Here is a 10778-nt window from a genome sequence, read left to right on the forward strand (position 1 = left end):
TATTAGGTAAATAAAATTTCTATCCGCTTACTTGCAAATTCTGTTTTTATAGATTGTTGAGAAATTTTGCATTTTGTTGATTTCCTTTATTTGCTGGCTGCTTGATTTAGTAGACTGTAAATTCTTGAACTTGAAATTAGGGACTTGTAAGCCACGACCTGAGTTTAAAAAGTAGGCTATTGGAAGCTCGTTGGAGGACATTTATTTATATTAAAAGTATGGATAAAAGATGGATGGAATTTCCAAGAACAAGTGAAAAGTACGAGACAGGACTTCAAATGTTTCTAAACTTCGCATTTTCTAGATCAAGTTGTGACGGAAAGATTTTGTGTCCTTGCAAAGATTGCGGCATGGGTGTTTGTGTGACAAAAATGGAAGCATATGATCATTTGAAAGTGGTAGGATTTATCAAGGGTTATAATAATTGGATAGCACATGGAGAACTTTCAAACTACAATGAAGCCACATCTAATTCTGAAAATACATCAATTGGGGTTTCAAATGGGACTAATGACATGCAAGACTTGGTCCATGATGTATTTGGGATACCACATGGAACAAATGAATTGAATAGAGAAGGGGACATTCCTGTTTCAGAGGCTGAAAAATTTTACAAATTGATTGATGATTCTCAACAGGATTTGTACAGTGGTTGCAAAAATTTCTCGAAATTGTCTTTCATTATTCGTTTGCTTCACCTAAAATGCCTGGGTAAGATGAGTAACAAGATTTTTAATATGCTTGTTGAGCTGTTGAGAGAAGCATTTCCGGAGGCCATGACTAATTTGCCGTCTTCTTACTATGAGGCTGAGAAATTGATGAATACATTGGGGCTGGGTTATGAAAAGATCGATGCATGTCCTAATGATTGTTCTCTTTATTGGGGTAGTGCTGAAAAAAGAACTTCATGCGAAACATGTAACGAGCTTAGGTGGGTTGCTTCAGAAAATGATCCAACTGGGGAAAAAAGGAAAATTCCTCAAAAAGTGTTGTGGCATTTTCCCTTAAAACCTAGATTACAAAGACTATTTATGTCTTCTAAAATTGCATCTCAAATGAGATGGCATGAGGAAAAACGTACAAAAGATCGTTATATGAGACATCCAGCTGATTCTCCAGCTTGGCAAACTTTTGACCATCTACATCCAGAATTTGCTAAGGATTGTCGAAATGTTAGATTGGGGTTGGCATCTGACGGGTTTAATCCATTCAACAACATGAGTTCTACACACAGTACTTGGCCTGTAGTTTTAATACCATATAACTTACCTCCGTGGATGTGTATGAAGCAACCGTACTTCATGTTGTCCTTGTTAATACCCGGACCATCCTCTCCTGGGAATAATATTGATGTTTATCTACAGCCTCTAGTTAAAGAATTGACCGAATTGTGGGATTTTGGCATTCAAACTTATGATGCATCCCAAAAAGAAAATTTTCAATTGCATGCAGCTCTGTTGTGGACCATTAGTGATTTCCCTGGATATGCAATGTTATCTGGCTGGAGCACTAAAGGTGAATATGCTTGTCCTGTTTGTCACAAGTTCACTCATGCACGACGGTTGACTCATAGTTTCAAATATTGCTATATGGTCATCGGAGATTCTTAGATAGTAAGCATAAATTTAGAAAGCAAGCCCAATTCTTTGATGGCACCGAAGAACATGGAAAGCGACCACCATTGCAAACCGGGGATATGATTGTGAGTGAATTGGGAGACTTGCAAATTAAATTTGGAAAACTTGTGAAAGGTAATCCGAAGCTGCCTTTCAATTGGAAAAAGAGGAGTATTTTCTTTGACTTGCCATATTGGAAAGATAATGTCTTAAGACACAATCTTGACTTCATGCACATTGAGAAGAATGTTTGTGAAAATATTTGGGGGACATTGCTGGATATTGAGGATAAAGCAAAGGACCATTATAATTCCCGCCGTGATTTGAGAGAAATGGGAATAAGAAAAGAGCTGCATCCCATTGAGACAGAACCTGGAAAGGTGTACTTACCTCCATCTTCCTTTGCAATGGATAAAAAACAGAAAACTATGTTTTGCAATGTGCTAAAAAAGTGAAAGTTCCAGATGGTTATGCAGCTAATGTCTCAAGATGCGTTCGAGTAAAATCACCAAGAATTTCAGGGCTTAAAAGTCATGATAATCATATCCTAATGCAGCAATTGATGCCTATAGCTTTGAAAAAGACTTTGCCAAAATCAGTGCGCTATCCTTTGATTCGATTGAGTAGATACTTCAGGCAGCTTTGTTCTAAAGTTATTTGTCCTCAAGATGTGGTTCGTTTGGAAAGTGAAATTGCCGTCATACTCTGCGATCTTGAGAAATGCTTCCCACCAACCTTCTTCGATGTCATGGTGCATTTAGTTGTTCATTTGGCAACTGAAGTGAAATTAGGTGGGCCGGTGTATTATCGTTGGATGTATCCTATAGAGAGGTACTGCTTGTAATTCTCATTATGCCTTAAATGTTTATTCCTTTTTTGCTTTCTTTGATTTGTGGAACTAATTAGAGAGGTTGGAATGATGATACTTTAGGTACTTAGGAACATTAAAATCTTATGTTCGAAATAAAAGTAGGCCTGAAGGTTCGATTGCTCAAGGGTACTTGGCAGAAGAATGCATTAACTTTTGCTCATTGTATCTTGCGGACTATGTTGAGACAAAATTCAATCGTCCAAGCAGAAATGAAGAAGTACATAAGGAAATTGAAGATGGTTTAGATATATTCTCTGAATCAGGACATCCTTTGGGGAGGGGCAAGCCAACAGTCTTTGATGCTCATATCTTGAGTAAAGCACATCAGTATATTTTATTTAATTGTGATGCTGTCACACCTTACATAGAGTAAGTTCAACTACAACTTGATGCATTAAAATTTTATTGTAGAATTCAATGCATGATTACAATTTTGACTCATGTACTTCTAGGCAGCATCGTATATTGATAGAAGAATGACATCCTCAAATTCCACAGCATCTAAAAGAGCGCTTGCACAGCGAAAATTTTGCATGTTGGTTTGCTGAACATGTAAGTAAAATTCTGAATATTAAGTACAATTTGAATTGTAGGACTTCAAATATAGTTTCATCTTTTTTTTATTTATTTATTTACTCTTTTTTTTTTTACAGATTGACAAGTTAGAACTTCCTCAAAATGTTTCGGTGTTGAGAGAGTTGAGGTTCCTTGCTAAAGGTCCAGATGTTGTTGGAATCCAACATGACAGGTTTGTTGTTAATGGATTTCGGTTTCACACCAAAGAAGTTGAGAAGAAAAGAAAAACGCAGAATAGTGGTGTTACAGTCAATGCAACAACATCCAATTTTGCAAGTATAAGGGATCAAAATCCAGTTTTGAGTGAACTAGTTTACTTCGGCGTCTTGAAAAAAATGATTGAATTAATTTACGGAGGTCGTCGGGTGGTGTTATTCGAATGTGATTGGATATCAAATGGTTCGAGAATTAAACAAGATGCTGATGGGTTTACTTTAGTCAATTTTGCAAACGTGAGGCCTCATGTTGAGCCATTTATACTCGCTTCACATGCATCACAGATTTTTTATGTGGAAGATCCAACTGATAAGGATTGGCAAGTGGTTATCTCTACCACTGCAAGAGCTGGATATAACATGGGCACAACTATGGATGTTGAGACATATTTGCAAAGTGATGTTGGCAATCCTGTTGTTGAGAATGAAAATGAGGAAATTAGTTGGGTTCGTAAGAATGGACTTGGGATTGAAGTTGATTTGTCCCAATATAATTTGATTTAGAATCTTTTATAGCTTTGAAGCTTACTGGCCCTATTCTTCTCTGTTTCAATTGCTAGGCCTAGGCTTTATTTCCTTTTGTCGATGGGTTTTGCATTTTTTTTTTGTATTTTACTAATATGACCGACATTCTTAGTTTTTTGTCATGTTAAGCCTTCTGACAGATGTGATAAAAGACTTGGTGTTATTAGTTAAAACTAGTGTATTAATTTGCCTCTTTAAGGCCTTTCTTTCATTGATACTCCCATGGTCCAGTTTTTGGATTTCTAGTCTTGGTTAGTAATCGTCAGTCTTATTCATAAAAATGGTATTGGAATGATTTTTCTTTTAATGGCATGACAACAATTGGCAATCGAGGCTATGATTTGGGGAGAACAATTGGCAACGTACGGAATGTGCAAATCATTTCAGACCAAACATAAAACTATCCAACTTTCCAAGGAACCCATTACTCATTTTAAGAGCCCAATGGGCTGGATAAATACTGGTCATTATTTTATAAGCAATTCCATTAATTGTAAGCTGTAATATTACATTTGTGAATCATTATATTATGGCCAATTCTTTTTCCCAATAAGCCGAGGTCTAATTTTTGATCAATAGAAATATTTTGAAACTTTAATCTATAAATTTCTTAAATAATTTTTTAATACCATGAAAAAATTATTTTTTAAACCAATAACAATACAAAAAGTTAATTCCGATAGAGCTTTCTAGTCCAACTGATCTTTGATCGAATTTAATCGGTTTAGTCACAATTTTAGATTATCCTTCAATCAATGCGTTGTAAGTGTAAACCTAAGGTTAATCATTGAAAAGTTCAATATTAAGATCTTGTAAGTGATAGTAAGCTCTAATTAACACAAAGTTCAATGGCAATTGCTTTGGAATTGAAAACATTCAATATATATACATATGTGTTTATGTTCAATCAATGCGTTGTAAGTGTAAGCATAAGGTTAATCATTGAAAAGTTCAATAGTAAGATCTTGTAAGTGATAGTAAGCTTCTAATTAACACAAAGTTCAATGGCAATTGCTTTGGAATTGAAAACATTGAATATATATATATATGTTTATGTTCAATCAATGCGTTGTAAGTGTAAGCCTAAGGTTAATCATTGAAAAGTTCAATAGTAAGATCTTGTAAGTGATAGTAAGCTTCTAATTAACACAAAGTTCAATGGCAATTGCTTTGGAATTGAAAACATTGAATATATATATATATATATGTTTATGTTCAATCAATGCGTTGTAAGTGTAAGCCTGAGGTTAATCATTGAAAAGTTCAATAATAAGATCTTGTAAGTGATAGTAAGTTTCTAATTAACTCAAAGTTCAGTGGCAATTGCTTTTGGAATTTTAACATGAATATATATATATATATATATATATGGGTAAAAAAAAAAAATAAACCCCCGTGGTAAGCCTAATACAAGAAAAAATCCCTATGGTTTAAAATATTACAATACGACACCTCATGTTTTGAACTAAATTATAAGAAGGTGACGGAATCGCTTAAACTTAACGGAAAATCGATTATTGGAAACCTAACAAAAAATTTTTATGCCTATTTTTAATCAAATATACATATTCTACCCTTCCCTCAATTCTCTCTACCTTAGAGAATTGGAAACAAAACTGATTTTTTATGAAGCTGTCTTTTTGCTTAATTATATCAGTGCATTTTGGTCAATGTTCGTCCATTTCCGATTAACGGATCTCCGTCACCTTTACAATTTAGTGTAAGGCATGAGGGATCGTGGTTGTATATTTTGAAACCATGGGAGCTTTTTGTGTATTAGGTTAACCAAGAGGGCCTTTTTGTTTTTTTACCCTATATATTATATATATGTTTATGTTCAATCAATGCATTGTAAGTGTAAGCCTAAGGTTAATCATTGAAAAGTTCAATAGTAAGATCTTGTAAGTGATAGGAAGTTTCTAATTAACACAAAGTTCAATGGCAATTGCTTTGGAATTGAAAACATTGAATATATATATATATATTCAATGTTTATGTTCAATCAATTCTAATCCCAATGTTTGTCAATGGAAACTTCATGTATTCACAAGTTAATTTTCTTGTTTCATAAACTAATTCGATCCTTCCAATGGCTTGTTAGACTACAAGCCGTACATAATTGCTAGCAGCATAAAATAAATTGAGTAAGCGAAAACATTTTGATTAAAAGAATGTTTTTTGTTAGCTTCTTTTGAATTTTTAATTATTTTTATATTTTTAGTTGTTATATTACACTATATATAGCTTTAACAAAATTTTTATTTGTTATATTTTTAGTTGTTATATAGTTGTAACAAAATTTTTGATTGTTATATTATATTGTATATAGCTCTTGCAAAATTTTTATTTGTTACATTTTTAGTTGTTATATAGCTTTAACAAAATTTTTAGCTGTTATATTATATTGTATATAGCTTTAACAAGATTTTTAGTTGTTATATAGCTTTAACGAAATTTTGCCCAAGCACACAAAAATTGCTATTAGTAGCGCGGCAAATTGAAAAATTCAAGAGGCTTGACTAATTTACTTTGGCGTCATTAGTACCGCCTTTATTTCAGACATCTTCTCCCTCTCTTGTTGTCCTCTGCCTTTGTCCTCTCTCTCTGTTTCAAGCTCGCACCACCAATTTGAGTCAATTGCCGTCCATGAACTCGCACCCATTTGGGTAACTTGGTTGAGCTCGCACCAGGCAAATCCCTAATTCGGCTGTTGTGTTGGCTTGGTGGCAACAAATCAGAAATTAGGGCTTCAAAGCTTGGGTGGTGGGTGGAGTTCAGATCTTAAAGCTTGGGGAAACCGAGAAGTTAGGGATTCAAGCCATAGTTTGAGGTAATTTCAGTATTTTGTGTCTAATTTTGCATTGCATGGTAGACATGTTCTTGCATTGCATGGTAGATTTAGTTTTTAGGCTATTCGATTCCCATCTCTGACAAGCATCTTCTCCATTTCTGAGAAGCACATTTCTAGGTAGAGTGTTTGCTTTGGGGGGTGGTGGTGGTATATTCATTATCTGGAATTGCATGTGAAATTCATGGTGAAAAATCTAATTTTAATGGCTGGAGTTTTGAGTAGGAAATCGCATGACTGTCATAACACTTTCCAGCTTAACCGATGGAATTTCTTGGAGTTGAGTGGATATTTTGGTATAAAGTTTGCTGGAAAATGCTGGTTTTATACTTATTTTGTCTGTTATGAGCCTGTGGGTGTGATTTGTGGCTGGAACTGAAATTTAAAATGATTAAAAGTTGAAGGGAAAAGAAAACTGTGATAACCGAGAGTTGTTACTTGAGTTACAGCTTGTTATCTGAATTTTCTATGGAGAATTATGCTAGGATTGCATGGAATATGTTTATCTCTGATCTTATAGAATATTTACTTGCAAAACTAGTCGGATAATTACTCCCTGCATGTTGAGTTAGGAGGAGGAAAGTAAGGAAGTTAGGGGGGGGAGGAAAACAGTCTTGTACTTGACTGTTTAGCTACTGAAAATCTGCATTTAGCTGAGGACTGAATTACGGTTGCTTTTGCTGGAATTATGTGTTGAAGGTACATATTGTTTGATCCAGATTAAGCAAGGATAGAATAAATACTGAGTGCTTAGTGTTTTCATCCAATAAAAGATGAAATGTTAATGAAACTTAGGAGGTATATTGCTGGAATTTTGTTTGCTCGCTGAAGTGACAATGAGTTGGGTTTGATATGGTGTATTTGGAAACTCTAAGGCAATCTGGTATATAACATCTTGACCCTGTCATTCATGATTCATTTTAGTAAACTTGAGACCTGAAAAGCTAGTGAATTTTGAGAGAAATTAAACAACAAAGGTGAATAAAAGTTGAGTTGGCCGAGAAGGAAGAAATGAAAAGTTTAACCAGCTTTACTCTTTGAGTTGGGTTGGAAATGATTTAATCTTAGTTTATATATCTCACAAGACTTTAAGTTTGGTGTGTGTGTGTATTTGTTGGTAGAATACATTATCCTTAAATCCTTAAGCTGCAGAGGTTGAAACAACCCTCAATTATAACTACTTAAGTGCCTCAAATCCTTAAATTCAGAGTTTACCTACTCAGTTTTGTAGAAAAATTGGTATTAAAAAAAAAGAAAATTTACATATCTCAGATCATCGGCAACTTAGTTGCTGCACTGAATCGTATATTCCCCATTTGTTTCTCTATTCTGTTGACAGCTCCATAGTCTTCCCCTGGTTTATTCTTGAAGAATGCCATTTGTTACTTGTCATGCCAGTTTATTGTTTAAGTAGTACTTCTTTATAATAGCATTTGTAAGTTAAAGAAACTATAGGTAGAGTGTTTGCTCCAATAAATTTTAAACATTTACATTTGTCCCTTTCTTCACTCAAATATTATGCAGGTATGGCCCGTAGAGGTCGAAAATGTAAGCGCGCTGCAAATGGATTGAGAGATGAACCAATTGAGCAACCTCCCTCATGTCATGAAACAAGGCAGCAGCCTCCACTTGGAACAAGCCATGAAAATGTAATTGAACAAGTGCAAGGAGAAGCTGCTCGGGCACCTCAATCTGCAATTCAGAATTCTACATTGGGAATAATACATGAATCAGGTGACCAAGTCACTCAACAAGCTGATGGAGGTTCCAAGTCGCATGAGCACTGCCAGAACTCTCCAATTCAACAATCTCCACTTGGAACAAGGCATGAAGCAACTGAACAAAGTCCAAATCAGGACTCTCGAGGTCCACATTCCAGTGACACCACCTTCATGTCATGCAACTCGGACAATGCAGGTATTACTAACTGTTTTGAACCAATTCCAGAAGTGCATTTTGTTATGTTCATAACTTGCACCTTTTTCTTAATTTATACAGGAAAAGAAACTACAAATGATTCAAGTGAAGTACATCTGAAAACCCGAGGCCCTACATTTATGAAAGAAATTTGGGGTCGGCCTAAGGAACTTCCACGAATTGAGATTAAACTCGATGACAATGGGATCCCAATAAGTGAGAAAACCTCTTTCTCTGAATTCTTGGGTAGTTTGGCTAGGAATGGTATGTATTGTCCAATAGATGTTGAAACATGGCTTAAGATGCCAAGGAAACTTAAAATGGACATGTTAGAAGTGATAAAGGTAATGGTAGCTTTTGTATTATGTATGCTTTGTACAAAAATTACTGTGAAGTTGTGTTGATTTTCTTGTTGCTAACTACGTTTCAGGAAAGGTTTGCTTTGCCTATGGGACTGGAAGCTTGGACCTTAAGATCTATTGGCAAAAAAATGGAGAAGCTGGAAGGCAAATTTAAAGGCTAACTATTTTGATCCTGCCATGCCAAATGCTGAAGCTCGGTTTCAAAAGAACATAAGGGTACGGGAAGAGCAATGGATCAAACTTTGGGCTTATTGGAAAAGTGAAGAAGCAAAGGTACAAATCAGCTACAACATTCTTCATAAAGTTGTGTTTATTCAATGCTGTAATCTTGCTTTTGATTTTGAAATTTAGAAACTAAGTGAGAGGAACAAGAAAGCTAGAGGGGAGAAGAAGATGAACCACACAACGGAAAAAAATCATTTGCTCATCTTCGGAACCACTTGGTGATACCTCATCAACTTTTTAGTTGCTAATCTTTTTGCTCGTACATGTTTCATTATGTTAGCTTGTTTTTTAATTATATGCTAAATGCTAAAACTATAATTAAAACGATTCAATTTCTTATAGTCCAAACAGTTGGGAAGACCTCCTACTAGAGTAGAAATGTTCAATAAGTTTTATACCCATGCCGATGGAACTCCATCAAGTACCATAGTTGCTGAGAATTTGGTAAGGATCCCAGAACACAAGCCTATCAATTCTACCATGGATGTTTTCAGACAGTCTTTTGCAATAACAAGTGTTTTCCTTTATTATGTAGGACAAAATGACTGAGCTGAAAAATCAGCTTCCATCGGATTCGCAAGATCCAGTTGGTCGTGATGATATATTTGCCCAGGTGGTTGGGCAAGACAAACATGGTCATGTTCGCTTGTTTAGTGACGGTGTGAATCCAACGGACTTATGGGAAGACATTCCTAGTCGTAACACATGCTACCGTATAAGTGTTCAACAACAGTCATCATTGGTCCGTTTGGAGGAAAGGCTTCAGCGACAAGATGATGAAATAGCCAGCTTGAAGAAAATGGTTTTAGTTCAACACGGAAGGGGCTCTCCAATTGACAGCCCGAGACATCCTTCATCATCATCTAACAATGTGTCAAGCCATGCTCCATCGCGAGCCACACGACCTATTCGAGTAAATATTTACAACTTCTAAACTTTTGTATTTGTAATCTGGAATTTGGCATGAGTTTGATTCTTGTACTTGTTGGATGTTTGCTAGGTAGGGAATATGGTTTCACTAAAAAGTTTGTTTGACCCAACAAAAATCGTGGCAAAGGGATATTTACGGAGTCTGAATCCATTGGATGAGGTCGGGGGACAACCTCTTGGGCCAAACTGGTGTGAAATACAGATACAAGTTGCAATGAGTCCACGTGAGCAATTGATTAGACCGTATGATTTGCAGCAAACAATTCAAGATGCACTTGGTGCACCAGTTGCTTGGCCTTGTCATTTGGTGAGATATGCACTTAAATACATAGCAGATTTTCTGGAATTTTAGTTCTAGCTATGATGATCTAATGATCCCCTTGGTCTTTTGTGCACAGGTGGAAACAGCTGAAGAATGATGGGGACTTCATGGTTATGACTGAGGAGTCTCAACAAAATGGAAAATTTGGAAGCTACTTCTACTTCTTTCAACTTGTTAGGGATGAGAGTCTTTTAGTTTGTGCACAAGAAAGTCTTTCAAGTTATTGTAAATGACAATCTTTTGGTACTTGTTTGGAATTTTAGTACTTGCTTTTAGCACTTGTTTGCGATTTTAGTACTTGTTATCGACTTTTAATTCAATGAATTATATTTCAGTATCGACTTCTTCTTTTACATTGCTATATGCATTCT

General features: G+C 35.4%; 2 protein-coding genes across 2 annotated transcripts; both read left to right on the forward strand.

The window, feature by feature from the left end:
- The first annotated feature begins 350 nt into the window (after positions 1-350).
- On the forward strand, positions 351-2071 carry LOC113757404. Its single transcript, XM_027300712.1, has 2 exons — positions 351-1515; positions 1611-2071. The coding sequence occupies exons 1-2, from the start codon at positions 351-353 to the stop codon at positions 2069-2071; spliced, it is 1626 nt and encodes a 541-aa protein (XP_027156513.1).
- Positions 2072-8177: 6106 nt separating this feature from the next.
- On the forward strand, positions 8178-10504 carry LOC113757405. The gene is made up of 8 exons (XM_027300713.1): positions 8178-8568; positions 8650-8912; positions 8999-9003; positions 9068-9203; positions 9498-9599; positions 9691-10068; positions 10156-10392; positions 10484-10504. The coding sequence occupies exons 1-8, from the start codon at positions 8178-8180 to the stop codon at positions 10502-10504; spliced, it is 1533 nt and encodes a 510-aa protein (XP_027156514.1).
- The last annotated feature ends 274 nt before the right edge of the window (positions 10505-10778 follow it).

The sequence above is a fragment of the Coffea eugenioides genome, unplaced genomic scaffold, assembly GCF_003713205.1.
Source record: "Coffea eugenioides isolate CCC68of unplaced genomic scaffold, Ceug_1.0 ScVebR1_3051;HRSCAF=4190, whole genome shotgun sequence".
Taxonomy (NCBI): Eukaryota; Viridiplantae; Streptophyta; class Magnoliopsida; order Gentianales; family Rubiaceae; genus Coffea; species Coffea eugenioides.

Bases quoted from the DNA above. Each gene is read 5' to 3' on its own strand.
- LOC113757404 (XM_027300712.1), top strand. From the start codon at position 351: ATGGGTGTTTGTGTGACAAAAATGGAAGCATATGATCATTTGAAAGTG. The intron at 1,516-1,610 runs GTGAATATGCTT...GGAGATTCTTAG, and splicing joins ATCTGGCTGGAGCACTAAAG to ATAGTAAGCATAAATTTAGA.
- LOC113757405 (XM_027300713.1), top strand. From the start codon at position 8,178: ATGGCCCGTAGAGGTCGAAAATGTAAGCGCGCTGCAAATGGATTGAGA. The intron at 8,569-8,649 runs GTATTACTAACT...TAATTTATACAG, and splicing joins ATGCAACTCGGACAATGCAG to GAAAAGAAACTACAAATGAT. The intron at 10,393-10,483 runs GTGAGATATGCA...TTTTGTGCACAG, and splicing joins TTGCTTGGCCTTGTCATTTG to GTGGAAACAGCTGAAGAATG.